The following is a 24,769-nucleotide window of genomic DNA, read 5'->3' as shown; positions in this document are numbered from 1 at the left end:
TCAATTTTTTTTTTTTCAACCGATATGTTTTTTGTTATAAATGATATTTGTAGGACTCATTTTAAAAAGAAATTAATTAAAATAAAATTTTAAGATCTATACTTGGTGCATTAATGAGATTCGCATAATAAAATAATTAAAAATTATTTGGCATCACCTTTTCTCATATGTTAATTTGACATATGAAAACTCTAGAGCATCTCCAAAGGAGATGTCAAAATGTCAACATAAGTTATAACAGTAAAAAATGACTACACTAATATTCTTCAACCGAAATGTCAAATCCTATGTGGCGATGATATGGATTGGCAGTAAGAGAGTTGCTGACAACAACTTCAAAATTAATTATTAATGCTTTTTATTAATTTTTATTGGTTTAATCATCATTGCAATTAATGTTGTTGTTGACTCGTTTTCCTTTTGTTCAATCAAGGTAAGTGAACGGTCCCCTCTTGTTAAAAAGAAATGATGAACGGTCTGGATTTCATAATTATTAAATGCCTTTTATTAAGTTTTTATTAATTTAATCATTTATTTTATAATATAATAAAATAATATTTTAATTCCATTTGTTGGATTCAACTGTTAAAAAAAATTAAAAGTTACGGAGTGTTCAAAAATCAATTTCCTCAATAAAAGATCCCGGGATGCGTGTGTATCGTCCACGCTAGTGGAGTGGACTAGCGTAGTGTAGCCCAATTAACAGACAGAGTCACAGACGCAGGCACAGAGAGCGTGAGAGAGTGAAAGCGACCGAGCGAGGAGAGGGAGTCGAATTAAAAGCAAGGGTTTTGAAGTCGGAGTCTCGCAACCAAACACTCGGCGGAGCAGCCATGGACGCTCAGTCGCAGCAGCAAGCCGGACCGGTGAAGAAGAAGGAGACTCGGGGTCGGAAGCCCAAGCCCAAGGAAGAGAAGAAAGACGACCACCAACAGCATGCCAAGCTGAAGAAGTCGCAGCAGAACGCCACCGTCGACGACAAGTACACTCAGTGGAAGTCCCTCGTCCCCATCCTCTACGACTGGCTCGCCAACCACAATCTCGTCTGGCCCTCCCTCTCTTGCCGGTACGCTCTCCTTCTCTCTCAACTTTTCTCTCTCTAACTTTTACTATACCCCCATTTTTGGGGTTTTAGGTTTTTCTAGGGTTTTATCCAGCCTCATTTCTCGCTGGTTTTTGCATTGTTTTTACGGTTTTGGTGTATCTGTGTCTGATTTTTCTGGTTTTAGGGTTTCTGAGGCCACTGGAGATTTAAAGTCTGCATTGTTTTTAATTAGCATTGTCAATCTGCTTGTATTTTGGGCAGGTGGGGACCTCAGCTCGAGCAAGCTACTTACAAGAATCGCCAGCGTCTCTACCTTTCCGAGCAGGCAAGTTTGCTCATCTCAATTTTGATTTCCTACAGTTAATTGGGAATATCACTACTCACACGGAAATAATTCAGCACACGAAATGCATTTAAATATTTGTAATTTGAAGAAGAAAATGCGAGCTTGATTCGGTGTACAACTTAGAAATCATACTTGAAACGGTATTAGTTGATATCTTGTGCTGAAACACGAGATTTCTTAAAACGTTAATATGGTTTTATGTTCTGTTAAAAAATTATCTGGTTTGTGTTTTGTTGACAGACTGATGGCAGTGTTCCAAATACTCTGGTTATTGCAAACTGTGAGGTTGTCAAGCCGAGAGTTGCCGCTGCAGAGCATATATCTCAGGTATGCGTGATTGATTTTGACTTTTAGAATGAAGGTTAACTCTTTCTGTTAATCTCATTATTGAATACTTCATCTTTCAGTTCAATGAGGAAGCCCGCTCACCATTTGTGAAGAAGTACAAAACCATCATACATCCTGGAGAGGTATGACTGATGCACCTATTAAGTCTGTTTATACAAAATGAAAAATGAGATGATGCACTACACTTTTTTGGGGTTTGAATTTAATGGGAAATGTTTCAAACTGGTGTGAATAATGAACAAAAGACTACATCATTTGATATTCAAAATGAGGGAAAAACATTGTTAACATTTAAGCTTCTATTCTTTCCCTTGTAGACTCTTTAGATTGTGTCTTTTTGCATAAGCTGGTGATATTGTTAACATTTATGCTGCTTCTTATTAATCTTTTCATATATTTTGACAGGTAAACAGAATCAGAGAACTTCCACAGAACACTAAGATAGTGGCCACACATACCGACAGTCCTGATGTAAGTGTTTGTTATTTTATCAAGTTTGACTACATAGTCAAGTTTCCTTTGTTTTCTATGTCTATTGTTTAATTTTGAAGTTGTAGTTACTTGGAGATTTTGCCAAATTTAGGTTCTAATTTGGGATGTTGAAGCTCAACCTAACCGTCATGCTGTCCTTGGAGCTACAACCTCGCGTCCAGATTTGGTAACTGTTTTTTCCACGTCTCTTTTCATGAATTTCTCAGTTGTCCTTGAGAAATTTTCAATGTTGGACCCTTTCAAGACTTAGTGGGATAAGGAGTCACAGAAATGACATCTGTCTTTGACCTTTGCTTACTACTATCTCTGTTCAATTAAAAAATAGAAGTTGTTTGATTATTTTGCCGCTTTCAGATTTTGACTGGACATCAAGATAATGCTGAATTTGCTCTTGCATTGTGTCCAACAGAGCCCTACGTGCTCTCTGGAGGTGGGAATTTTTTTGCTTCTAGTTGTTTTTGAATATCAGTGATGCTGTTATATAATTTAACTTTGCCTAATGCATGTAGGTTCTTTTTTGTTATAGTTTACCCTTTTTGTTTTAAAGTTTCCTATATTTGTACTGTGGCATAGTAATTTTACTTTGCAACTTCCTATTTTTGTTTTTAATTTGTGATTGATTTCAAGCACTCAAAGCACCAATGCCATTCTTATTGTTAGTGGGCTTAGAAGAAATTGGATTTCGTATGTTATGAAGGCCTTTTGGTTTCTTTACTGAAAATAATATTTTTGCAGGGAAGGACAAAACAGTGGTTTTGTGGAGTATTCAGGACCATATAGCAGCCTCTACCACTGATCCAGCTGCAACCAAGTCTCCAGGATCAATCATTAAAAACTCAAAGTCCGGGGATGGTAATGATAAAGCTACTGATGGCCCTACTGTTGCACCTCGGGGAATCTACTATGGGCATGAGGACACAGTTGAAGATGTAGCATTTTGCCCTTCAAGGTAACTTATGCTTTCTTATTCACCAAGCCTTTTAAAATTTTCATATACTTACCATCGATTTGATTGAACTGTTAAAGACATGGAACCCTCATTCATCTTACACCATAATAGTTACAGTTTCTATACTTATGGAATGGCCTTTATTTCTTACGATATTACATCTCTACTGAAGTTCACAGGAGTTCTGTAGTGTTGGCGACGATTCCTGCCTCATATTATGGGATGCGCGTGTTGGCTCTAGCCCTGCTGTAAAGGTCATGCGTCCATTCTTTTGTCTTTCCTTTGTTTTCTATATGGCTTTGGCAATGGAGTATGGTGAATAAACTGATATGCATGTAGAATTTGGCTGAGTTGTGCAGCATGCAGCATCTATCTTTGATATAACCATTTATTTGTTTGAAGAGTCCTGCTTGATCATCAATACTACATGCATATAGGAGTATGTTGAGGGTGTTTAAACCTAAAATTGAGTTATGTTTATGTTGTTTGCTATAATTAACCTTAACCTGTGGCTCTATATTTCAAAATGTACAACTTGTCCCTCTTGATCCATTCACATTGACCTAGCTGAATTTCTCCCCTCATTAATTTTGGAAGATCCTTATTCCCTTCACCCGAAATTTTGCTTTTACTTATAGTACGTGTGCATATTCTTGTTTCTGATTAGCAGGTTGAAAAAGCTCATGATGCTGATGTTCACTGTGTTGATTGGAATCCCCTTAATGATAACCTTATTTTAACAGGGTATGTGCTAATGCTACGTCTTTCTCCGTTTTACTGCTTTTCTAATCTACTAGTTTTGTTAATTATGATTTATTGTTTGGACGGATGAGAAGGTACAACACTAGTTAATACACCTATGTGGTGATGATTTCTATACAGGTCAGCAGATAATTCTGTTCGCTTGTTTGATCGCCGGAATCTCACTTCTGAAGGAGTTGGGGCACCTATATATAAATTTGAGGGTCATACAGCAGCTGTTCTTTGTGTTCAGGTAATAATTATACTCCTTTTTGGTGATGCTATTTTCAATTTCTAGAAATTTAGTACATCTGTTTCAAGAACTGCATGTGTGTTTGTTGTTTTTACCAAGTTATGTTTATATTTTCAGTGGTGTCCAGACAAATCGTCTGTCTTTGGAAGTTCTGCAGAGGATGGTCTTTTAAACATTTGGGATTATGACAAGGTATGGTGACCTTCATAATGTACTGTGGTTTAGTTTATGTTAATCTAGTAATTTTGAATCGTTCTGTTTAATTATTTTTGGCATAATGAAGAAAGTGTTTCCAAATAATTGGGAGTTTCGGATTTTCTATTCCTCTTCCCATAACTTCAATCAGATGGAAGTTGTGATAACTTATGAAAACATAATACGCTGCAGGTCAGTAAGAAGGAGCGAACTCCAAAAGGCCCAACTTCACCACCCTGGTCTGTTTTTCCAGCATGCTGGGCACAGGTCCGAGGCTATCTCTTTTACTGAAATTATTTAAAAATATACTTTACGAAACGTTTTCAGACTTTTGATGTCTGGTAGAGGATCTTTTCACCCTTGATGTTCAAGTTTCTGGTTTTTCGTAATTTTTTGGCATCTCACTTGGCTTTCTATCTTACCTGATGTCTGTTATATGGGCATCATGGCATAGTCTAGAATTGTGCCCATGCAACTATACATGCTTCATCTTTATGTCCATGTGGTCAGTATACTGTACACGATGAAAAACATGATGCTTTTTGTAATCAATGTAACCAATGTTCACTGGACTCTCAAGCTTGATCTTTGCACCAGATATTTGTCGGAAGTTTTACACTGGACGTGGTTTAGAGCCTTTATCTATCAAAGTACCTTATTGCTTTAGAGTCTTTTAGATTTTTATTGTTTGGCTCGGATTGATCTTTGAATGTATATGTACAACATGTTTAAAGTTACCTGGTAAAATTACCTGAATGATCTTAGTTTCTGCATCCAAAACATGATCCATGACTGTTATCATTTGATTCACTTGTTGAGCACTTTTCTTCTTTTAGTTTCCTTGTAGTTTTCTCTCCCATGGTTTGCTTTACTTTATATTTGTATACAGGGACAAAGTTGTTGATTTCCATTGGAATGCATCTGATCCGTGGACTGTTGTCAGTGTGTCTGATGACTGTGATAGTACTGGCGGAGGGGGCACATTGCAGGTATCGGGATGTTTGTTTGTTTGTTTTTTATTTCGATTATTTTTTTCCTCGTTGAAATTGTTTCATTTTTTCAAATGAGAAACCATAAGAGATGAATATTATGCATTACATACGATAAGGGAAGAATGTGGTTATTTTAATATCGTGGAGAGTTTTCACATTATGAATAATTGTGCTGTCAAGCCGCATTGTGGTGATGGAGAAAATTATTTAGGAGGCTAATTTCCTTTAAAAAGTTGAGCTTGAAACCCTGGTGTACCGATGATGTGTTTTACCCTTATGCCCTCCCTCCCTCATCTCACATGTTAACGTTCTTCTGAAACCGTTTTATATTGTAAAAGAAGGTAGCCTCGATTTGATAACGGAAACTGATTTCTGAATCGAATAACTGTGTGCAGATATGGAGAATGAGTGATCTGATCTACAGGCCCGAAGAGGAGGTTCTGGCAGAGCTTGAGAAGTTCAAGTCCCATGTTGTTTCCTGTGCTTCAAAGCCTTGAGGAGTTGCGTGTCAATACGCTTTTAGGTTCCGGAGAAAAGGTTCCGTAGTAAACTTACTGAACGAACAACCGAAGCTGTTATGTTAGAGAGGTAGCATGTTTATCTAGGTCTCGGCTGTTAAACTATAGATATTTGCTTATTGGATATTGTGGCCTATGCGGATGCGAGGAGAAAATTCATTCATGCCTAAACCAAGGTTTTGTTACGTATGGCGTTGCGAGTCGGAGTAGCACTTGGGACTAGAAATTTTCAATTGAACCGAGATTTTTGGCTTGGGTTAATTGTTTTGGTGTGTTTATCAAGGAATGATTTGAATGATTTGATTATTCAGCAGGCTTAAGATGGGCCAAAACTCCTCATGCGTACAAGTTTTGATGGGCTGGTAATAATGTGGTTTAAATTCGTTTTTTACGAGAATTGAATTTAAGATCTCTCACTTGCAATTATGTAGTGTTAAATCGATGATTTAAACTCAATCAACCGAGTTGTTTTGGGAGCTGCCCTAGCCAATGGCACCATGTATCGAAATCAACTAATCACAAGTGTAAATAGCCTCAAACAGTTATTGCTAGCATTGTCGCCCCAAAAGAGCTTCAAATGTTGTTCCCGCAACTGACTCACGTCTTTCCTTCCTCGTCTAGTAACGATTCACGGGATTAAATCGAAGGAGCTGGCAATACGACATGCAACAATTACCTGGCGCGTACGTTGCCAAATTGGAGTCGAAGACAAAAATCCAAGCAAAATTACATCTTATTAAAGACTCGATTGTCTGATGACATAACTGTAGACAGTGAAATTTCAGTAAAAAAAAAAAAAAAAAAAACAATGTTCCCAATCAGTAAAGTCTCAAGCATGACATAACAAATTGTACACATGGCGTGTGACTCAACAAAATAGGAAGAAATACCCTTGAAGGATTAAACAAGTTTTTCTTCTCATTTTGGGCAATGACAAGGCAAGTACATTTCAATCCATTGAGGATCAAAACAAGTTTTTCTTCTCATGTTGGGCAATGACAAGGCAAGCAAACTTCAATCCATTACGGATCAAAGCAAGGTTTTCTCATTTGGGCAATGACAAAGCATACACATTTCAAGTTTAAAATGGTGTTAAGTGGGAAATTAGGCCACAAGTTACACCACTTCAAGTTTAAAATGGTATTAAGTGGGAAATTAGGCCATAAGTTACACCACTTCAATTTCAATATTGCATTAAGTGGGAAAATTAGGCAATGGTGCTTGGAAAGAAAAAAATATTTTGTGGTGGTGATTCATTCTCAAAGCCTATAAATAGGCTTCTCCATCAAGGAATTCACAAATACATTTCTCTACTCCAAAATTAGAAGAGGAATTCCCCAAATCCTTGAAGCTTTGAAACTCCAAAGCTTCCAACCATCCAAATTCCCAAGAATTCCGAAGGATCAAGAAAGCTCTCTTCGTTCTTCGTTAAATCCTCTTTCAAGATCAAGCCCCGACGGCCCTTGAAGAAAGTGTTCATCCGTTCATCCTAAGCTCAAGCCCCAACGGCCCTTTGGATCAACAACCTCGACAAATCCACACATCCAATCGTTCTTCAAGATTAAGCCTTAACGGCCCTTGAAGATCCGCTCATCCATCAACCTTCAAAATCAAGCCCAAAAGCCCTTGAAGAAATCCACACAACCATTATTCAAGATCAAGCCCCGACGGCCCCTTGAAGATTCATTCATCATCCGTTCATCCTAAGATCAAGCCCCAACGGCCCTTTGGATCAACGAACTCAACAAACCTATACACCCATTCTTCAAGAACAAGCCCAACCCCCCTTGAAGATCCGTTCATCCAAGATCAAGCCCCGACGGCCCTTGGATCAACAAACAAATCCACACATCTATTCTTCAAGATTAAGCCCAAAAGCCCTTGAAGAAAACCAACTGTTCATTCAAGATCAAGCCTCGACGGCCCTTAAAGAAAACCAACCGTTCTTCAAGAACAAGCCCAACCCCCCTTGAAGATCCGTTCATCCAAGATCAAGCCCCGACGGCCCTTGGATCAACAAACAAATCCACACATCTATTCTTCAAGATTAAGCCCAAAAGCCCTTGAAGAAAACCAACTGTTCATTCAAGATCAAGCCTCGACGGCCCTTAAAGAAAACCAACCGTTCTTCAAGATTAAGCCCCAACGGCCCTTGAAGATCCGCTCATCCATCAACCTTCAAGATCAAGCCCTTAAAGAAATCCACACAACCATTATTCAAGATCAAGCCCCGACGGCCCTTGAAGAAAGTGTTCATCCGTTCATCAACTGTTCATCCTTAGATCAAGCCCCGACGGCCCTTTGGATCAACAACTCATCCACAAACCTACACCCTACGAAGATAGAATCAGAGGACCAAATTTGAGAGAGATCGTAACCCCAAAATCATCAAACTAAAAAATATTATTTTGTACACGTTATTCTTGTTTCTTGTTTCAAGGAACTTTCGTGTTCACAATAACATTTAAATTACAAGACATACGTTTCGTAAGAATTTGGGTTGTGTTTACAAATATTGGTATGGATGACAATATCAATATACAAATATGTAAAAATATCAATGGATATATCAATATTGATTGCCTTTGACGGAAATAATGAAAATCTGCTAAAAAACGTGGAAATTTAAAATGAAATGTTAGAGAATGTTATATGAAATCACATTAGATGTATGAATCGAGAATTAATAATTAAATACTGTATAGAAATAAGTCTGTGATACATGAGAAGAAAACTTTTTTTGTGACAAGTAATAAAGTAAACGTAATTTCAAAATTTTAGTAACTTTAAGCCTTAACAAGTCATCCTCCTCCAACTTGGCTCTCACTTAAAAAGAAAACCCCATCAAGAGATACAAACCCAAAACAAGAGAGCAAGCGTGATGTTTAAAAACTCAGCATTTGAGAACATTCAATAACATGATTTGTACCAAACCAAACAAAAAAAAAAAAAAAAAAAAAAGGGAATCTTGAAATAAGACGGAATGTAAAATTGAAGAAAGCAGAATCTCAATTCATTTAGACATTTCGTCGAACAAATTATGCGCATGAGTGCACTGGACAATTGCGTCTGATTCGGACCTTGATGTTGAAACCTCTGATGGTACAGGTGAAAACCCAAAAATAATTCAACTATAAAATCACAGATTACGTGCGCTTGGTGAATGACATCGTGCTTACAACTTCAAACCAATCTCCAAATACGTCACCGAGAAGGACTGAAAACATAACCATGCTGAAAGCTTGAAGCCAATCAAATAGTTAATCTGCCAAACTTTCCAAACCTCTACTGCACTAGAAATTAGCAAATTGAATTCACAAAACAGACTGAAAACTCAATCTCTTCCACGAAAGCAAACGATATTCAAAGAAAATGTGAAAAAGAAACTAAGAAGAAAACGAGTCAACCACAATCTACATTCTGTCCCGAAATTTCTGCAACAGACAAAATAAGCGAAATTTATTGATGTTTTGAAATCTGCTTCATATGGAGTGAAGTATAGATTTCATCTTCTTTTCAAATTTTTTTTAGGCTTTATAGCCAAAATGGTCTCTGAGATTGAAAATCAATAGAAATGGTCCATGAGATTGTCCACTATCCATTATTTTCGTCATTCCATTAAAAACTCTGTTAAGTGTCCAGAGCTCTTAGCCGGAAGTGGCCGGAAAATAGCCTGAAACGTGACTGGTCCGCGGGAAAACTGAAAAACTCGCCGAAAACTGAGTAAACTTAAAACATTCATAACTTCTTCAACACGCAATGAAATCAAGTGATTCAAAAACGAAAATCATACTTCTCAACGTGAAAAAAAGAATGGTACCTTTCTCAACGGCTAATTCATCGTGGTTTGGTCGTAAAAAGGCTCGAAAGTGGCTAACTCGTGACCAAGACAGCCACTTTCAAGCCATTTTTCGGCCAAACCACAGCTAACTAACCACTGAAAAAGGTACCATTCTCTTTGTCTCGTTGAGAAATATGATTTTCGTTTTTGAATCACTCGATTTTATTGAGTATTGAAGAAGTTATGAACGTTTAAAGTTTACTTAGTTTCCAGCGAGTTTTCTAGTTTTCCTGCAGACCAGTCACCTTTCAGGCTATTTTCCAACCATCTCCAGCAACTTCCAAATAGATATAATCTTGTTCTACACTTTCCTATCTTCATTTTGATATATTATGGGTTGAATTTGGTTAAGAAACGATTGAGTTACGAAGCTTTAAAAATTGCCCAAACTTTCGGCCAAGAGCTTCGGGACACTTAAGAAAGTTTTTAACGGAATGAACAAAATAATGGATGGTGGACAATCTAAGAGACCATTTTTATTGATTTTCAATCTCAGGGACTAAAGTGATGTGTTATGCAAATCTCAGAAACCATTTTGACTAAAAAGTAGTTAATATTTAAGGAAAACTAATGAAAATGGCTTGAAAACTTTGAATTTTAACGATAAGGACAAAATACAGGATACAGTGAATAGTACTAAGATTGACTTTTTAGTGTAAAAATGTGATTTTTTGTTAAAATAAACAGTACCAGAAGTTTTTCGTTAAAATTCCTTAATATTAAATCTTGGAATGCTTGACGTTTTAAATTTAATCTTCTGAATTGTTTCTAATTATGTCTTCTGAATTGTGACTTAAAAATGATTTAATATTTAATCTTATAAATTGTGCTTTAAAAAATATTTCAAAAATCATTCCCAAGAATGCATCAAAGGAGAAGCCCCATGCTTGAAGGTACTAGAACCAAAGCAGATACAAGTAACTTGGGCCAGTTTGACTCAAAAGGTTAATAATTAATTAAATTGTTATGTCTTGTGGAAATTTTCGACATGAAAAACAGGCGTAACCAAGTTAATTAGAGGTTCGAAGTATGTCTATCTTGCTTATTACAATTGTCACATCCTGGCTTGAGCCCCCACCACATCCAGGACTCGACTCTACCGTAGCACGATATTGTCCGCTTTGAGCTCCGACCACGCTCTCACGGTTTTGTTTCTAAGAACTCACACTGAGAACTTCCCAATGGGTCACCCATCCTAGAATTGCTCTCGCCCGAACTCACTTAACTTCGGAGTTACGATGGAATCCACAGCCAGTGAGCTCCCAAAAGGCCTCGTGCTAGGTAGGATTGCTCTCACCCGAACTCGCTTAACTTCGAAGTTCCGATGGAATCCAAAGCCAGTGAGCTCCCAAAAGGCCTTGTGCTAGGTAGAGATGAGAATATATATATAAGGCTTACAGGATTCTCACTTCTGGGCGATGTGGGATCTTACAATCCACCCCCCTTAAGGGTCTGACGTCCTCGTCCGCAAACTTCTGGCCAGGGATTGGTTATGATACCAAATTATCACATCTTGGCCCAGGCCCCCACTACATCCCGGGCTCGACTCCACCATAGCACGATATTGTCCGCTTTGGGCCCCGACCATGCCCTCCCGGTTTTGTTTCTGGGAACTCACACGAGAACTTCCCAGTAGGTCACCCATCTTAGGATTGCTCTCGCCTGAACTCGCTTAATTTCGGAGTTCTGATGGAATTCGAAGCTATTGAGCTCCCAAAAGGCCTCGTGCTAGGTAGAGATAAGAATATACATATAAGGCTTACAGGATCCTCACCTCTGGGCGATGTGGGATCTTACAATCCCAAGTGTCAGCCAGCACAGCTCGATTCGAAGTCCTAGCGGACATTTTGAGTTGGGGTGTGTCAACAGTTTAGATTAAATTAATCAAACTATCGCTCAAATAATTATAAATCCTTCCCAAAATTTAATTGCTTTTGTGGCTTCTTGACTCCAGAATATCTACTCTGTTCTTAGATTGTATTGGTGCAAAGCTTATTGTGGATGATAACAAAGATTTCAAGTTACTCCATATAGGGAGAACACTCCGCTATAATATATAAATAAATTCAAATTTTGTAAAGATGAATAAACAGGCTTATATAAAAAAGACGATATAAGGATTCCGAAAGAAGCTATACTAACTGAAAAAATTGCATTTGTGATAAATTCATACCAATCCACCGAATTTTTTTTATTTTGATGTAAAAGATTTATGGATGAACTTAACAATTTGGATAATATATCCAAATCTATTCCTTCCTGATTGAAGAAAGGAATTCCTATGACTCCAACGAACAACGTAAATAAAACTAATACAAGCATCGGAAATAACATAGTATTGTCTGAACAAGAGGAGACACGATATGGATAAATAAAAAAAACAAGAGGAAACAAAATGGAATTCTTTTGTATACTTTATATACATATGATATATATAAGGAGTATATCTCCGACATTTAGATGGATAAATATGTATCATGATTTATACTATTAATGAATATGTATGTCGACTCATATCAATTCATTTTTAGAATATATACTCATACAAATTACTCATGTGCCAGGAACCAGATTTGAACTGGTGACACGAGGATTTTCAGTCCTCTGCTCTACCAGCTGAGCTATCCCGACCATTCACGACGCATCATCCTCATTTTATTTTAATATAGGACTTGGGTCTATGTCAATTAGAAAAACGAAAAAGTATTACAAAGTATTATACAGGATCTAATAGAATTTCTTTTCATGTTTTGAATCTCAATTAATTGAGTCTCCCGCTCTTGGTATTATTTTGAGACGTTCCGTATACGAGCCTCTTCAAACAAGACTTATTGATATTGATTCGATGATTCCTATAGGGCGTGGTTAGTAAGAATAAATTATTGGGGACAGACAAACTTTGTGGTGGTTTTAGACTTTTATTGACCACTTTTGGTGTGCATTTTGTAAACCTGCACATAGCAAACTCTTCGTCGCTAATGATTGGCAAGTGTCGCGAACCTTCTTTTTTACTGACGGTGCAATAAGCCTCTGCTAAAAGCTCCTAGAGAATTTAAGGTCTTCTAAAACCGGCAAATTCACACAACCATAGTAACCAGATTCCAATTCACTCCACAAAAAGTTGTAAACTATATTTAAAAAAGAATTATAGCATGTAACTAATATGGAAACAGGAGAAACAAAATCAAAGGGGGAACATAAATTTGATTTAAATCAGGATTAAAATACAAAATATTTGTCAGAGCCACATAAAAAGAGGGTCAAGTGAGGTTATTCCGCAATTATACAGGATGAATTTCATGCAGTATTGCTAAGATCAAATTGTTATTTGATGATAATCGCTCTAAAGTTAACACCTTCGAAAAATGTAACGAGCTGAAGAGCAGGAAAGAGAAGAACCAGGTCATTAGGAACTCAATGACTTATTTTCGTTCGCACAATGCACTAAGATGGTACATGAGCGAGTATCAGAAGCAAAACACCAGGTGAGTAAAAACCAAAAAGCTAGCAATACGATATGAAGCACACTGTAATCCATTGAATTTTGTATCATGCAAAATACAACCAACCAGAATGAAGTAATCAATACACACTAACCAAACATGAGATGAAAAACGAAACGCAGACGCATATTGTTATGAAAGTCCTACATGAACAAGATCCAGGTACAACTGTTCGAGGCAAAGATGGAATTGTCCCTTCACACAGCTTCCTGGCTGTAAATGGCACTTAGTGTTATTTGTTGGTTAAGTTCTCGCTGCCTGGTGAACTGCAAGAAGAATTTAAAGTTAGTTTTGAAAAATGCCTTTGTGGGGCCTTAGATGTAGGCCTTGAGGCTCACAATCAAAACCAATAGGGACCTTGGCGTGCCACTGCTATCTCGGTATAACAGATATAGAACAAATGTGTTTTAAGTCAATTACTTGGGCCCCAAGTTACTTAAACTTCTTGTTATCAAAAGATTGTCACAGATGAGTTAAGTATGTATTAATTTCTTTTTCTTGTCTTCTAAACAATAACTTTTAGTTCATAATCTTGTATGTCCAAAAAGGAGGGAGTCCAGAGCCCTTTAAACCATTTCCTTAATCTCAATTTGTTCTTAATGACAACTGATTTATTAAGTTACCCAAATTCGAATGCAAACGGGACTCTTAGGTAGAAAACAATTGGAAATAACTTGAATATATGCTGAAAAGTACATTTAAGCGATAGATCTACTAATTTAAAGGACGAACAAAAAGACTCCAGCAAGATTTCACCTTGTTGGGCAAGGTTGAACTTCTTACAGCCACTTCTCTTTGAGTTTACAGAAGTTGTAAGCTAAAAGGGATGTATGGTAAACGGGTTTTACACGAGGGAATCGATACTACAACACTATGAAAGGTAGTAGAGCTTTTACACTAGACAAAAGATAGCTTTTCTAAAGGAACTATTGCTAAAGGGATTGAATCTGGGTGAGTTTCAAGTTTCCAGGTGCAAATCTGGCTTGAGAGTAGAGTTCGTATGTAGTTTGTTTGATTATTTGAGTATCCTTGTCTCTTGTGCTTTTCTTGGCTTTTATAGGCAATTTGACCCAATTGTCTGGGCTTTGTTTTTGGTCGAGGGCTCTCAGGGGCAATGAGTCATCTTGTATTTACACCTTTGTGCCGTTAGAAACTGCTTTTTGGTTGGCAGTGAACTAGCCTCTGTCACTTATCACTTCAATCATATGCACGTGGCCTATGCCTTAGCTGATAAAGCTTCAATTTGTTTCAGGCTTCATCGTTGGGCCTCAGGCAAGTTTAACTTGTTTTGGCGCCTTTGGGTTTTCCCTTATGCAAAGCCCAGTATTAAATATCAACCTAAACAGTGCACCTTTTAATCATTGTTAAGTCTTCAAACCAAGACATTAATAATGATTAAACATCAGTCGCATGCTTTTACTCGAAACTTGCACCATTTAAACAACTGTTTTCGAATAAACCACTAACCCATGATTTCCAATGTTAACTAACTGCCTATATATAACCTCCACTTAAACCTTTTGGCCAAATACCTTAGTAATTCTTATTCTCTGAGTTTCTAGAATTCCCAAATTTTCCAAAACTTTCTTGCCTTCACAGTTCTTTCTTGTTTTCTGCCTTCAACTTTCTTCCACTTTTTTTTTCCAAAAAATCATTCAATGGCACCCAAAACTGTTGTCCTACATGCGATTTTGGCAAGGGGATCGTCAACATGCGCTGTCAAATCAACGGCTTTCATCGCCATTGGGCTGGCCTGAACACCTCAATTTTCTTCGAAGAGGGAGGAGTACATTCCCTGGGGCCTGCTTGGACTTCCAAGGTCTCAATTGCTGTGGAAAACAACATGCCCACAAGCAATTGGTTCACCTCTAACCCATATCTCGCCGAGGCTAGCATCTCGACCTCCAAGTGGTTTACTCATCGAAGAGGTTTCCCATTAATAAAGGATGAAGCCTGGTTGTAGTGGGTAGACGAACTTGAGCCCATTTCGAAGAAGAAGTGGATGAGCAATGGCATCTACGAGTTCATTATGCTCTCCAAGGTCATGGTGATTGCCAAGGCCGAGCTCCTGACCACAGCTCTTCTTTTCTGAAACACTGGGACCAACACATTCGACTTTCGAATGGGTCTCATGTCTCCAACAATCCTCGACATGGCCTAAGTTTTCGGGCAAATGCGTTGGACGTGACCCACGATTGATCATCTCTTACTTGCCCGACTGCTAAAGGCTTTGGTGCTTCTGATTCCCTCATTCTGCTGGAGTACACTCCCTCGACCTTCGAAAGCTATGAGACATCATTCATAGGCTTTATCCCTTTTGCCAAAAGTACCTTCAGCTCGCCTTCCACCACTGCAAATAAGGATCAAAAGCATATGTACTTCCTCATGTACTAGCTTAACAAACATGTATTCCAAGGGAGTGAAATTGGCGAGGATTCCCTTGGTGGAGGCACTGCATTCATTTGATAACATAGCCACGGGGCCTTTCTTCCTCGCCCACCTCTACCACCTGCTGTACGAGATGACCCGAGATGAACCCTTCGAAACCAATCTCAATAAGCCAACCTAGATGGTTCAATTGTGGCTCCAGTGATACTTCCCCGAATTTTGGGCACCCAACCTGGAGTTCCCAGAATGAGTGGCTCCTACTTGCATTTTGTCCTATGCATCTCCTACTAACCACTTCATTCTCGCCTGCTTGTATTTCTTCAGAGTTTGCCAGACTCGGGCAGACTTGGAGTGGGGCACCTCCGTGCTGAGAAGATATATCTAGTTCTTGGACTAGATCTTGCAAATGCATTTGAGGAGAATGCTAGCCAAATCTGCAAGGAGAAGTTCGTGATCTGTATCCAGCAACGAGACTAAGCAGAGGAGTGCAGAGTGAGTGAACGGGCTATGAACACGGGTTGGAGATTTACCACCCAAACTTCTATGGTAGGCAGCTAGGTTTTAGGCAAGTTATCCCAGTGCCATTTTTTAACTTGATGCATTGTGGAACCTCCTATCGCCTTTGTTCTCCTACTGATGTGACTTTTCTGGCGGCTTAGCGCAGTCTTGAAGTGATGAGCAAGTGGTTGAAGAAGTATGAAATGGACATCAGGAAGGCCCATGATTGCCTCTTCGGGTAACTCTTCTTCAAATTCTACTCAAAAGATATTGAGCTTGAAAACTAGAATGAGGTGATCCACTAAAAGAACCAGTTTCTTCTAATAGGTATATCTCATTGCCCTCTCATTCTTTCTTACTTCTCTGTGATGATGCTTTTTGTAGTCAATAACTAATCATCTTTCATTTTGGTCTTTGCAGCCCAAGGCAACACTGAGGAAATGGATGTCTGGCTAGATGAAGAAGCTGCAAATGCAATCATCCTTTAAAAGGTTGTGGCTGAGGTTGCAAGACAGGAGGTTGGGTCCAGCCACGCTGTCGGAGACACTTGAGACATCTTTGAGCTTTTTGGTGACTCAAAGGCCGAGGCTGAGCCTGAAGTGGAGACTCGGGCACCTCGGCGAACAAGCGCGACAGTGGTAAAATCCTCTAAATTCGAGCTCGAGGAGTGGCCTCAGACTCATCTTGCTTTTTTTGGTCCGCGGGCAACCCAAACCAAAAAGAGAAGTAGAGCTCAAACCTCTAAGGCTTCCAAATCCTCTCATGCCCTTCTAGTTGAAACAGGCAAGAAGAACTAACGCCTCAGTCTTTCTTGTAACTAGGGCTTCCAGTAACCAAGAGACCTATCCCCACTCCTAAAGAGGTGCGGTCGAGAGCTGAAGTCCAACTAGAGGATAAGACAGTCCTTGATATCATTCTCGAAGAGTTGAAGGTATAATTCCCATTCTCTAAACCCTTAGTCATTCTTGAAAAATAGGACACTAGAGGTGAAGAGAGCACCCAGCCCGAGCCTTTTTCTCCTTCAGCCCATGCAGCACAACTTTCTCTTCTCGGGCCAAGCCTTTAAAGGTATACTTTATTTCACTTCTGGTTAAGTTTGTGATCTTCCAAATGGTAACAAGCTCTTTTATTCTTTTCTTAGGCAAAGGTTGAGGCACCAGCTTCTTAAGTCGGGCAGAGCTCAACTCCTACTCCTTCAACTCCTTCTCCAGCAATGGTGGTGACTCTCACCTCCCAATTTAATCCAAAGACTGGGGACATGTTTCACTGTGTAGAAGATGACAGTGCTCCAGTAATACTCTTCTTCTCAATCTCTTCCTTTTATCTTTTTTTCAAGTTTCCTCACTAACACATAACATGTGTATTGCTTGTGCTAGTCTTCCTCAGTGCATGAAGCCACTTGCCAGCCATCAACTACCTTTGGGGAGCTCATAGTCCCTGAGATCCCCGGTTTCAGAGGCAACTGGCCCAAGGGCTTCCCAAACTTCTTCTCGGGCCAGCCCACATGCTCCTTCCAGAGTGGTTGCAGTGACAGAGTCTCCTTCCAAAGTCCCAGGGTCCTCACAGGTATATAAATGTTTTTACCCTTGTCATTCCCTTATACAAATTGACTTGCTAACACTTGTCTTTTCTTTTGGTGTAATAGGTCTCTGGTGAGGGCTCGGGTGACTCTCATCCCCCTTTAACAAGCAAGGTTGACCCTCCTCAACCATCAAGGGCAACAACACCACCTTCACCTCTTTCTAAAGCTCCAAGCTCGACTCAGGTATACCTTTTCTTTTTTGGTTTTTCTTTAATTCCAATTGCAGACCATCCTCCTAACTCACTTTTTCTTGGTTTTAAAACAGGCTTCTAGCGAAGGTTTGGGCAAGTTTCCTTGGTTCGCAACTTGCAAAGCAGTTTTCCCCGAGACTCCCAAAGCTTTTGGGGTCATAGTGATTCCCATTCCTCGGTCAAAGAATACCGTTGCAGCTACTTCCTTGACTTTTGGGCCTCTTCCTTCTATCTCTTCTAAAGCTACCTCCACCGCTGCTACCTCTGGGGGTGCTGGAGTGATGCCTCTACCCCTTGCATCCATTCCATCCACGGCTTCCTTGCTCGAACTTGTTAGAGAGTTCGGGCAAATCCAAACTAAGCTGAGGTCTCCAAGGTGCCTCTTCAAGCCTTAACATCTTCAAGATCAACGCCGGATCTTCAAAGAATGGATGCAATGATATTTTTCAATCCCTTCTTTAGTCTCAAAGGACTCCAAGATGTTAAGAAGGCCTTGACCAAGTTGTATCAAGCTCAGCAACTGTCGAAGGTCCAGTACGAGTCATTTCTCAACTTCTTTGATAACCTGAGAGCACTGAGGGATCAACACCAACAGGTTGAGAGGGGATCCAATAGACTCAAGTGCTATGAAGAGAAGCACATTAACAAACTCACGAAAATATCGAGAATGTCAAAGTAATTTTAATTTTTTTCACACTTTATGTACAAGTTGTAGATGTTTCCGTACACTTTCTTACTCAGTGCTTTTGCTTAACCAATAAGCTAAATAAAGCAGCTTTGGGATGAGAAGAGTATCTAGAAATAAAAAAATTTGTTGGATAAATAGCAAATAAATTCCATGTCCAAAACAGTAATTTCCTCATTAAAACGAAGGTGCTAAAAATCGTCTTTCTTTCTCTCCAAGCCTCCTTCCTCCCACTCTGCCGCTAATTAATACACAATAAAAATCGCGCCTTTTACTTCCTCCCACTACGCCACGTCAGCGCGCCTTCCAAACGTAGCACAAAATCTTGAACATAACCCCAGCCGTTGGATCCTCCATGCGAGTGAGAATCAACGGCTAAGATCATCCCAAGATGGGGACCCACAAATATGAGACCATAAATCCTTATTCCTCCGCTTGCGGTGTGGGCCACCCGATATATACGACAGTACACACCACACCGAGCGCGCCCACTCACTCCACAGTCCTCACTGCTCTCTCTTCTCTCTCTCTCTCTCTCTCTCTCTCTCTCTCTCTCATGGAGGACGCGCGCAAGAGACCTGGAAGCGAAGCGGCGGAAGACGAGGGGAGCGCCGCGAAGAGGCATCGAGATCTGGCGGTTGAGAAAGTGGAAAACGACGACGTTAAGACTATGATATCCAAGGAAAACGGCGGGGCGCTTGAGGAGCTCGTGAAGCTCGTGAACAAAGACTGGCCGATCGTCCCCACTGCAGGTGCCGCGGCGGTGACTTTCGTCGAGAACCCGTACTCCTCGTCGTGGGTGTTCCAAGCGCTGCCCTCGTCGTACGTCACCATCAACCTCAACGAGGAGAGCTGTGGACCGGCGTTCTCGGACTCGGTGTCGACTGTCATGGCGAGCGTCGACCTGTGCGGCGGGCTGTACGGCATTGCGAAGGAGGTCCTGGGGTTGGAGTCGGAGAAGTGGTTGATGGAAGAGGTGGAGGAGGTCAGCGGTTTGTACGGGCTTGCAAAGGAGGTTATCGGCTTGGAATCTTTGAAGTTGGTAATGGCGGAGGAGGAAGAGGCGAGTGGGTTCGGCGGCGCGTGTAGTGAAACAAAAGAGTTGGCGCGTAGTGGTTGGGCTGAGGTGGGGGTGGAGATGGATTGGGACGATGCTGCGCTGGCGAGGTTTATCGGGGAAGACGGAGACCTACTTTGAATTTTGAACTCTGAATCTGAGGGGTGCGTTGAGTAATTTAGTGGGTATAGGAAGAAATGGAGTTTTATGGTAATGGCGGCCATGCCAGATGGTTCGGTGGGATTTTGCAGAGTAAGGTGTTGGAGATGAAAAATGTGAATAGCATAGGGACTAATTAGCAAAATTTAGGAACACAGAGAAAATGGTGAAGGTTGTTCGTTTTGGGTACTGCGTGTGTGCATGCGGTTAGAGAGGGGCTAACTGGCAAAAACGAAAATTACAGAATTTAATCAGAAATACCGGCCTTTTGTTAATTTCTTCGAAGTTGGTTTTGTTTTACTAATCAACCAATTTATTTATATTTATATTTGGAGATTTATCTGCGATTCAGCACTGCGTTGACTGCATTGATTGACCAGAAAAAGGATGAGAAAGAATCACAAATTTTGAAATTTCCCAAATGCAGTGAGTCAGCATCCACCTGGAAGACTCTCGGTACGGTGGGTCCCACTCAAAAAATGGATTTGGATATATATTAATTTGTTCGACCAAATTTTCAATTTGTTGATTCGGTCCTTGTGTATATCGTGCAATCTGCCAAACATGTGACAAATAAATCTTGGAGCAACAATAAAACTAAATTCTGTGATATTAGGGAAATAAAGAATTTTTTTTATTTTATCGTTACGTGTTATAATATGTTTGAACGAATAAACTAATTATGAAAATTATTTGGGAGTCTTGACGGATGGTATGTTATTAATTACATTATACAAGAATTAGTAACATTCCGTGAGTTGCACCGAAATTTTAAAATATGTGCACGAAGGTTTACGGGTTAGGGCTTAGGGTATTACTTGTAAGCATATCCTGCAACAAAATTGGTTCGCAACTCACAATTTGGTAATAGCAAATCTCAAAGTTTTGCTCAAATGGGTTGGCTACAATGTCCCTCTAAATCCATTAGATATAATTTGGCCCACTATGATCTTAATGCGGATGAAGTTTAATTTGGGCCTCAATAACCCATTCGTTGGGCCTCAGCTGCACGTAGCCTTGGAAATATAAGGCTTAGTCCATTCGATCGGAACACTAACATATTTGTCTGAGAAGACGATATTATAAACTACTTTTTTTTTTTTTTTTTTTTTTTAAGAAGTGAATTTGACTTTAGGTGCAAAGAGCAGACACAATACTTTAACCAGTTGACCTAACTATAAAGTATAAACATTGAACACAAATTTATTTTCAATTTTTTACAAAAAAATTCCAATGGAAGACACGACCAATATAATCGAAGAGGGAGCCTTGTTCCATAACCAATATCTGAATTACCTATTAACAAAATCTTCTTTGTCAACCAAAAGAAAGTGAAAAGACCAAATTAACCTTGTCAACAAAACAAAAGAAAAATAACCAAACAGAAATTATGGACAATATAGTAAAATAAACATAAAATAACTTTATTTTTTAAAACCTCACAGCTAGGTAACCCTATCAGTTGCCCTCATTTTCTCTTCCAAGTTTTTCATCCAAATAAAATAAACTTTTAGTGATGAAATAATTATTCAGAAACAGTCGCTAATGACATGAACGATCTCTTTAGTGACGACACAAAAGCGTTTGAAGATCGTCACCCAAAAACTTTAAAGACTATTTTTTTAGAAGAAATTTCTTGAACGAGAAAACTTGTTGGATTATTTTATTTTCTTTTGATCTTCCCCATCATTTAAAAGCTAAAGTAGATTTGATTAGGAGAGTTTGTTTACCTACAAGTATGATATAAGTACGAGTGGTTGAGTAAACTATCAAGAGAAAAAGTATTAAGATCTAAAAAAATGGGAGAAAGGAGATTGGAGGTATCTAGGCACTATGAAGTTAGGCCACTTCATGCCCTGTGAGCATTGTTGACCAAACCACAAAAACCCCTACCGCCTTTAAACCATATGCCAACATAGGGAGAAACAATATCTAAATAGAAAGTACAAGCCACCTCTAACACAAGGGGACAATTTGCGACTTAAGAACGCTAGTCCTAAATTCTTCTTTTACCAAACTATCTTTATGTTTCTGCAACGCAAATTTATACGATTAAGATATATTTTCAAATCACCAATCATAGACGAATCTATGTAAGAAACATTAAGAAATTGGGTTGAAATAGTACCATTCCAAGTATTTTAGTACAAGATTATGATTCTTTCTCCTTCTTTTTCCATCCCCTCCTCTCACATTCTCTGTTTTGTCTTTCTTTTCTATAAAAAATTAATATAAGATGTTGATATGGACTTAACTGTAACCATTCAAATAGGAGGGGAGGAAAGGGGAAGGAAAAAAAGATGGGAGAGAATCCTACTCCTTTAGTATATGACATAGTCAATGAAATAGTACTCCTATGTGTTCGACTTTGGCAATGAAAAAATTCAGATAAAAAAGGTGAACGTCTTTTAGTTAAAATGGTCCCTGAGATTAACATAATTTTTTAGTTTGGTCCCTAATAATGAACATCGGTAGAAGTAGTCTCTGAGTTTGCCCTCCATTAATCATTTTGGTAATTTCGTGAAAAATATATTAATATTCTCATTAGATTATTACGTAAACGACCACATAATCATCTTTTTAAGGATATTTTTGTCAAACCAACATCTAGTTAACGAAGATATTGACAATTTTTTTTACAAAATGACTAAAGTGATTTACGGTGAACAAACTCAATGACCAATTCTTTCTATTTTCATTGTCAATAATTAAAGTAAGAAATTATGCTAATTCTATTAATCATTTTAGCTAAAAAGCCGAAAAAGGAAACCCCAACAACAATTGAACAATGATTTGAACAGATGGGCAGTTTTGTACCCCATTCCACTCCCATCATTCTCCTATCAATTCCCATATCAAAATATGGGTCTCAATCATCGTAAAAGCAAAGTAGCAATAATGAACTCAACTACCTTTTTTTTCCCTCACTAGAAAAGTGTTGATTAGCTCTCAATTTTTTGACACATTAAGATCATTAACTATGAAACATGTTACTAAATTATTAATTTTACTAATATTATAACCAATTTTTAATTAAATAAATGAAGAAACTGTTATGCAAACCTAATATGAATTGGGAAATAATAAACACAAACAAATTTTCTTCTTCTTACACACCATTCTTTTTCCAACCATCAAATTTAATAAGTCAAACATAATAAACGAAAATGAGTAAACATGAGTGAACGAGGAGTGACATGGGTGCGTGATTATCATTTCCCGAATGAACTTTTGTAGTTTTAATAACGTAATTTGATCAATTAGTCTTTGCTTCAATAATTCTCTTTACTTTGAATGAAGTTTGATATTCGACTCTCACATATGCGAAAGTAATATATATTCCAACGGAGTTCGAAAGTGATATAAACTCGTGTGATTACGATGGGGTTCTTAATATAATTCTCATATCTGCACTACCTTTGATGAAGATTTATAAAAAAGTTTGGATATGCTAAACAATGAATTGAAATTATTGAATTGATAAACATTTGTAATCCCACGACTTAGTGTATAATAATAATAACGTTGGGGCATAGTAATGAATGTCATCATGTTGCTTATGGCCACAATGATTCGTTACCTTTATATCTCAATCGGAATTATTTTTGCTCATCACTTTCGAGTGATGATGATATTCATCATCTTATTTATTATTGTTAGATAAGTTTAATTTTCGATATTTGTATACTAAATAGACACAAATTTTAAAATTTAAAATCATCCAATAATAATAAGTAAGTTGGTGAGCATTATAACTGCTTGAGAGTGTTGAGCAAAAATATCTCAATCTCATACCATTCAAATCACACGTTGGCCAAGATAGGCTATAGTTTAGGATTTTTCACAATAGATCCCATCAATAAAGAAAAGGGTTTATACAATCACTAACTCGTCATGCACCTCATGTAGTGGCGAAGTCATGACTTTACAACAATAAGGTCATGATTTCGACTAAAAAAATTCATTGCACCATTCCATCAAGCATTTGTTGGGCACCTATCAAAATCTACTAACATTCGTCGAAAACTTGTGATGATGATATTTATCGATAACTGTTGTGTTCTTTTAGCATCTGCATCTGCCAAGGTGTGCTTAGGATTGCAGACTGCTAAGACCTGCCTACGACGTGGTGTGCACCATTGGGTTGCATACAAGAAAAAAGAGAAGAAAGACACAGGAAAGAAAGAAAGAAATTGGAGAAGAAAGAAGCAACAATAGGTTGTAATTCAACGTTGTTCAGTCTCTTTAGTTGGAGTCAAATATAAATTTACCAACAAATATACATGAGGTTAGGAAGTTGTTGGGGACTTGGGGTCATGAGCAGCCATTGCTCCAAACTGGCTCCTCTACTAACCTCATGTTCAACAACTAAAATCAAAGCAATAGTTGATTAAGAATATTTATCTATGTATTCGAGTGTTTAATTATTGACTCACCCATTTTTCAATATTGTTTATATATAATTGAAAAGTTTAGTACGTAATATGAACATTGTATCATGCTATGAACCCAGCAAAGATGCAATAAACTCTAATGGAAGAATAGTTCAATTGAACTAAAAAATCAAAAGAAAATACCAAGCATTTTACAACTAACGAGTCATTCGTTGTTGAAAATAATTTAAACTTTGATAAGTAAGCAAAAATAACTCATTAAAGCGATCAAAACCATCAAATTGATCAGGACCATTGAAATGCTGAGTTGGTGGGCTATCCCTCACCCAATGTACATGTGAAGGTTGGTGAGAGGCCCTATCAAACCTTTTAGTTTCAGATGTTCTTGGCAAATCCCATATCACAAATGTCACCTTTCCCCTTTGCCTCTGGTAACTTTTGCCTGAAAGATATCAGATCTTTTATGTCCAAGCAGTAGAAATGGGTAAATCCAAAATTCAAACGAGAGTTGCAGAAGATAGATAATAATTGATGCTTTGGACATAAATGGCAGTAGCGTTGAGGGGGATTATAGGACCTACTGGACAAAGAT

The 24,769-nt window shown here is 38.4% G+C and overlaps 1 protein-coding gene and 1 non-coding gene across 2 annotated transcripts; one reads left to right on the top strand and one right to left on the bottom strand.

Annotated features, from left to right (window-relative positions):
• Window positions 1-832: 832 nt before the first annotated feature.
• LOC103943994 (WD-40 repeat-containing protein MSI4) lies at window positions 833-6,185 on the top strand. Its single transcript, XM_009354379.3, is given in 16 exon segments — window positions 833-1,066; window positions 1,307-1,370; window positions 1,632-1,718; window positions 1,799-1,861; window positions 2,145-2,210; window positions 2,323-2,397; window positions 2,586-2,661; window positions 2,967-3,180; window positions 3,353-3,434; window positions 3,851-3,924; window positions 4,063-4,174; window positions 4,292-4,366; window positions 4,562-4,603; window positions 4,605-4,636; window positions 5,259-5,358; window positions 5,757-6,185. Coding segments are annotated over 16 exon segments (1,497 nt in total). The 5' UTR covers window position 833; the 3' UTR covers window positions 5,859-6,185.
• A 6,093-nt stretch (window positions 6,186-12,278) lies between these two features.
• TRNAF-GAA lies at window positions 12,279-12,351 on the bottom strand. The gene has a single exon. It is a non-coding gene; the product is annotated as a tRNA-Phe (tRNA).
• Window positions 12,352-24,769: the final 12,418 nt, after the last annotated feature.

This window comes from the organism of the source record quoted next, unplaced genomic scaffold (genome assembly GCF_019419815.1).
Source record: "Pyrus x bretschneideri cultivar Hongxiangsu unplaced genomic scaffold, Pyrus_bretschneideri_v1 Contig1, whole genome shotgun sequence".
NCBI lineage: Eukaryota > Viridiplantae > Streptophyta > Magnoliopsida > Rosales > Rosaceae > Pyrus > Pyrus x bretschneideri.
The sequence above is the reverse complement of the archived record's forward strand: the minus strand, read 5'-3'. Positions and strand labels throughout refer to the sequence as shown.